Source organism: Ceratosolen solmsi, unplaced genomic scaffold, assembly GCF_000503995.2.
Source record: "Ceratosolen solmsi marchali unplaced genomic scaffold, CerSol_1.0 scaffold47, whole genome shotgun sequence".
NCBI classification, from domain to species: domain Eukaryota; kingdom Metazoa; phylum Arthropoda; class Insecta; order Hymenoptera; family Agaonidae; genus Ceratosolen; species Ceratosolen solmsi.
In genome coordinates this window covers 8472462-8477973 of record NW_011948419.1, presented here as the reverse complement: position 1 = coordinate 8477973, position 5512 = coordinate 8472462, and the positions used below count along the sequence as shown (strand labels likewise).

The window sequence follows — 5512 nt, the reverse complement described above, 5'->3', positions numbered from 1 at the left end:
TTTCCCTCCCCCCTCTCCCTTTTCAAACTTTTCATACTTGTTTGGTAGTTCCACATTTAAAATACGTCAATACTGCTGAAAATTCGGGGTTAACATAGTCTCAATATTATGTATGTGCGTTCGAAGAAGTTGAAAAGGGTAAGGATTCAAAGACGGAAGAATGATTTGCACAAGGGGACAGACATATCAAGTGAGAATTTTTATACATTGGTTTTATTGAAGTAATTATGAGGATATTTTAGAAATGTTATTTGCTATATTTTTGTTCATAATACATTGGGCAATCAATATTTCACGTGTTTTGAAAATACGTCATGTAAAATGAAGCCCTTTCTGGAATTACGGATCAGTGCAATCGTAGGCATCGAGCAGTGCGTATATCGGATGGGTCTTCCAGTTGGTAGAAGGTAGGGCCACCTTTCCAGGAACAAGTGCACACTCAACGAGCGAAGAAAATGAAAAGTAAATACAAGTACGCTGAGCCGAAGTGACCACCTCTCTTCGAAATTAAAAGAGCAAGTTTCCCCCCTCCCTTCCTAACCGACCTTCGACGCGAAAATTTCAGCGGGGGTTGGTTTCCTATAGAGGCGCATACGTTAAGGAAACGGGAACAGGCGAAATGTTTTGACCACGTGCATGAAGAATTTAAAATCTGCAACAACGATAAAACGGCTATTAATAAGGTAGGCTAAAAGAGCACCTATACCAAATTCAAAATAATAATTTTATTACAAATACTAAAGTAAATTAATTAATTACCATCAGTTTCTGTTTTATTAATCAAAATCTATATAACAAAGTATAGTTTAAGATTCAACTTTTTGAAATAGAATATTTTCTCATGCAATTATAAAAAACTAAAGAAACACTTATTCACACATATGCATGCAAAGAGCATTCGAACTTTTTATAAAAGGAAAACTTTTATTTCTTTAAAAATAATATCGCTCAAATTGATATTAACTTCAAATGAACAAATACATTAGCTATACATTAATTAAAATATTTTGTTAATTTATGAAATTTACGCGTATAATATATGTATAGGGTGCTTAAATATGGCTACTAGAAGAAATTACGGCTGTGTAGTGTTTACATTAGAATTTAAATTTCATGAAATACTCTACTAGGAGCATGCATGTCTTAAATAATATATTAAAGTATAATAAAATAATCAAGTATAATAAAATATCAAGAATATTCCTAATTTGCTACAACATATCTGTATAATATTAAAATTAAATAAAAAGAAAAAACTTAGAAAACATACGTTTTCTAGAATTTATTATTTCTTAATTATATTATTTATTTAATATCGTCCTAATATTTAATTAATTATTTAACATTTATATATAATAATACTTAAAATATAATAAATATATAGTTTAATGGAATAATCTGAAAATTTCAATTATTGATTTCCTAAATAGTTTTATAAAATGTATGAGTATGAACATTTATCAATAACTTTTATATGAAAAACAATAAAAAAATATGGGAACAAAATTAAAATTAAATTAAAAAGAAAACACGAATATGAAAAATAAATTCGGGTTTGTAATTGTTGGATTATTTAATACGTGAATTTTTTAAAAAAAATTGATTATAATTACAAAGAAGGAAGTATACATCAATGCTTTTACTAAACATAGTTTGTAATTGAGGAATTAATTCTTAACAATGTTAATCGCTTTTAATGATTAAAAACAACTACAGCTCATTTTCAAAAGTTAAATATATTGCTTTTTCCTAAATAATTATTAACATAAATTATATAATATAAATCATTTTTTGCTTAAAAATCACTGGTTTATTTAGTTAAGAAATTATTTACATTTTTCAAATATAAACATACTTTCTATCCTATATTGATTGTATATTAAGGATATAAATATTTAACGAGGATGATAAAATACTAATTAATACTAAATAATTAGAAATGTAATTAAATAAAAATGTTATTTTTTAATTAATTTAAATAAAGGAAAACATACTTTGAAACTTTGGAACGTTTTCAAGCTTCATAAACTTTTATTAAAATTTGAAAACATTTATTAATGATAAATTATAATAATTTTATATATAAATAATATTTTATTAACATAAATAATACAAAAAAAAAATTGTAAATTTATATATATCGAATAGTTTTATTAAAATTAATATGCTCAGGTATTTCTCAAAACTAAAACATCTTATATTTACACATATATTACTGAGTCCAAATATGTTTTGGAATTATTGAATTTATTTGTATTAACAAAGCGGGAACGAATTTTGTAGTACAGTTAATTTAGATTCAAATGAAGTACTTACTATTGGTACAGTCAATTCTAAAAGATTCTTAGAAAATAAATGTCTAATATGTATAGGATTCGAACAAAATTTACAGTATAACTACCTGCATAATAGTTCTAGGAATCAACTTGAATTTCTATCACATAATTTAGAGTCCTTCGTTTTATTTTTCAGCTGTAAAATTATTGAAAATATTCATCTATGACAGGCAAGAATACTATATAAGTTAATAATAATAATAATATAATAATAATATATTTTAATAATACTATACATAAGTTTTATAATTTACTATTTTATAATTAATCGATTAACATTTTTATTTATATATACTAATAATTTATGTTTAATATTGTATTATGGGTAATATTGAAAACGACTAATATAAATTCAATATAATTTCAAAAATGGTATTAAACACTAATATTTAAAAATACAAAAAATACATAATAGATCATAATCATCACTATATATTATTAAAGAGTAAATGTTGTAAGTACATCCATATTATATTATGTTTCATTTCGCGAAAAACCAGTACATTATTATTTCAGTATTTCAAAAGTAGAATACTGTACTGTTTATTAATTGATATTATCTAAATATTTATTATATACAATTTATATTTTGTATTTTTATTAGGAAAAAAATAAACATTGAATAACCATGATCTTTAATTGTTTTATAATTCTATAGTTTTCATTTTAAATATTTTATATCTATTTATTGATTTTTTAGTTCTCAAAATATTTAAAATAATTTAAAATTATTATTTTAACAGAAAGCAATTAATTAAATATTGGTTTCAATTACTATTATGAAGTAAATTGATAATTCTTAATTATTAAAAAAAATTTGATTATTCTAATGAAAATGTATATAAAATATTTACACAACTAATATTATGTAAAATCAATTTTAATATAATTTATATTATTATTTGATTATATTGATATTTAAATAACAATCATTTCAATCTTCATTATATCTAAACGTTATAAAAATGTGACTTAAAGTCAATTCTTATTTTCGTAATAGAATAAAATATATATAATTATTCATTAATTATGCTGGTATAACGGTAAATATTTACAATACAAATTTAATATTTGATCATTTATTATTTCATTATCGTATTTAATCGTAACTTTTGCAGTCCATAGTTTTATAATGCTATTATTTGCTTATATAAAAACATGCGATAATATCAGAAAATAATAATATTATGAAACTGTAGGTTTCATGAGTTTCCTTTTTTAATTATTAGTTGTTCAATTATTTTTGTTTATAATTAAGTATACTATTAGTAATGTACCGAAGAAGTGAAAATTTTGGAATATATAATTATTTATAGTTTCATTAAATGATTTTTGGTTTCTTTTTAAATAAACTTTTTTTAAGTTATTTTTAAATAAAATCAATTTTATTTCTCTTTTTATAAAATTAAACAATGATTTAGATACTTAAACAGCATATAGGGTATTAATTATAAATAAAAAATATTTAATATATAAAATAATTTAAGTTATAAAAATATCATTCGGTTACTACAAAATAGTAGAACGTCTCAGTTTTATTTTATTTTTAACAATTGCGTTAGGAAAAAATATATTTTTTAACTTATTTTAATATTTGAAAATTTTAATATACTTTTTAAATTTAGAATTTCTCGTCTTTTTATACCTATTTTTTATAGCATGCATTTTGAATTAAAAATATATAAATAAATAACTTGTATATGCCCATCGTATTTGTTGACTTAATTGCTACAATATATTTTATAAAATATTTTTTGTAATGAACTTATTTCAAACTTATTTTATTTTAAACAATATTTTTAAAAATATAAATTAAACTATCATCATTTTAAATAAACTAAAACATTATATAGTTTGATTTATTATTTGTTTTTATTTTGTTTTAGATTGTTACTAGATCATTTTAGCACAGCGAGATATGCTACACACTTTCTGGAATCATTTGGAAATAGAAATTTTTGTTTAATTATATCGATTATCATAAAAAAGAATAAAACCTTAAGACCAATCAATATAATTTATTAAAATGTTCGATGATAATATTATACATTTCGAAATGTGCGATTTGGAAGGCAATTTTGAGCCATTAACACGTACCCGGTCTAATACGTGGCCCATGCCAGAACCTCACGGTTACGTAGATAGACCTTTGATCGATGGTGTAACGGTGACTAGTAGCAATGAATCAATGAAAATTAATATTAAAACTCAAAATAATCATGTGACTCAGATTACAGAGTTTCCATCGATTAAAAAAAAGTCATCAAGGCAAAATGCCTGGGGCAATCTTAGCTATGCAGAACTCATTACATTGGCTATTAGTAGTGTCAAAGACAAAAGATTAACCCTATCTCAAATATATGGTTGGATGGTGAACAATGTACCCTTTTTTAAGGATAAAGGTGATAATAATAGTAGTGCTGGGTGGAAGAATTCTGTGCGTCATAACCTCTCCTTACATAATCGTTTTATTCGAGTACCCAATGAGGGCGTAGGGAAAAGTTCGTGGTGGATGATTAATCCAAATGCAAAATTAGAAAAATCGACTAGACGCAGAGCTACCTCGATGGAAGTAGGTAAATATGAAAGAAAACAAGCAGAAGCAAGAAGAAATGTTGCAATAATAAAAAAAGAAAATTTTCATAAAAATTCAATTTCGCTTCTTAATTATCGTAATCATGATAGTATTGATTCATATTTTGTTAATTCTATATCTAATGCTAGAAAACTAAAATCACTTTTTTTTTGTTCACGACCATTGAGCTGTAGTTGTTCTAACAAATTAAGTCCTACTCTTGTACATTCTGATGAACCGAAATGGACATCTAAATACAATTATACCTTGAAACATACCCCTGCTAGCCAAATCAAAACAACGAATCCAATATTGATTCAGCAAGTGGAGCCAACTCCAATACAACACAATGATCAATCAGATTTATCTTCAATATATTATAAAATTAATGATTCGGCTTCTGTTTCGAGAAATGTACAATCGATACCTATTGCTTGTACATTAACCCAATTAAAAGAGCCATGCGCTTTACATCATCAAGTATTTTGCACTTGCAATATAAACATAATTCAATTAGCAAGTGTATTACCAACAAATCAAACCGAATCTTATGTAGTCTTAGAAGATGAAAAATCCAATCAATTTTTGTTAGATCAAAGTA

The 5512-nt window shown here is 23.9% G+C and overlaps 1 protein-coding gene across 1 annotated transcript; it reads left to right on the top strand.

The window, feature by feature from the left end:
* The first annotated feature begins 4392 nt into the window (after positions 1–4392).
* LOC105360838 (forkhead box protein O-like) lies at positions 4393–5264 on the top strand. The gene is made up of 2 exons (XM_011497837.1): positions 4393–4938; positions 5199–5264. Exons 1-2 carry the CDS (start codon positions 4393–4395, stop codon positions 5262–5264), a joined length of 612 nt encoding a protein of 203 aa, XP_011496139.1.
* The last annotated feature ends 248 nt before the right edge of the window (positions 5265–5512 follow it).

Coding starts and splice junctions, on each gene's coding strand:
- LOC105360838 (XM_011497837.1), top strand. CDS start 4,393: ATGTGCGATTTGGAAGGCAATTTTGAGCCATTAACACGTACCCGGTCT. Junction 4,939..5,198: donor ATGAAAGAAAACAAGCAGAA/GCAAGAAGAAAT, acceptor TACCCCTGCTAG/CCAAATCAAAACAACGAATC.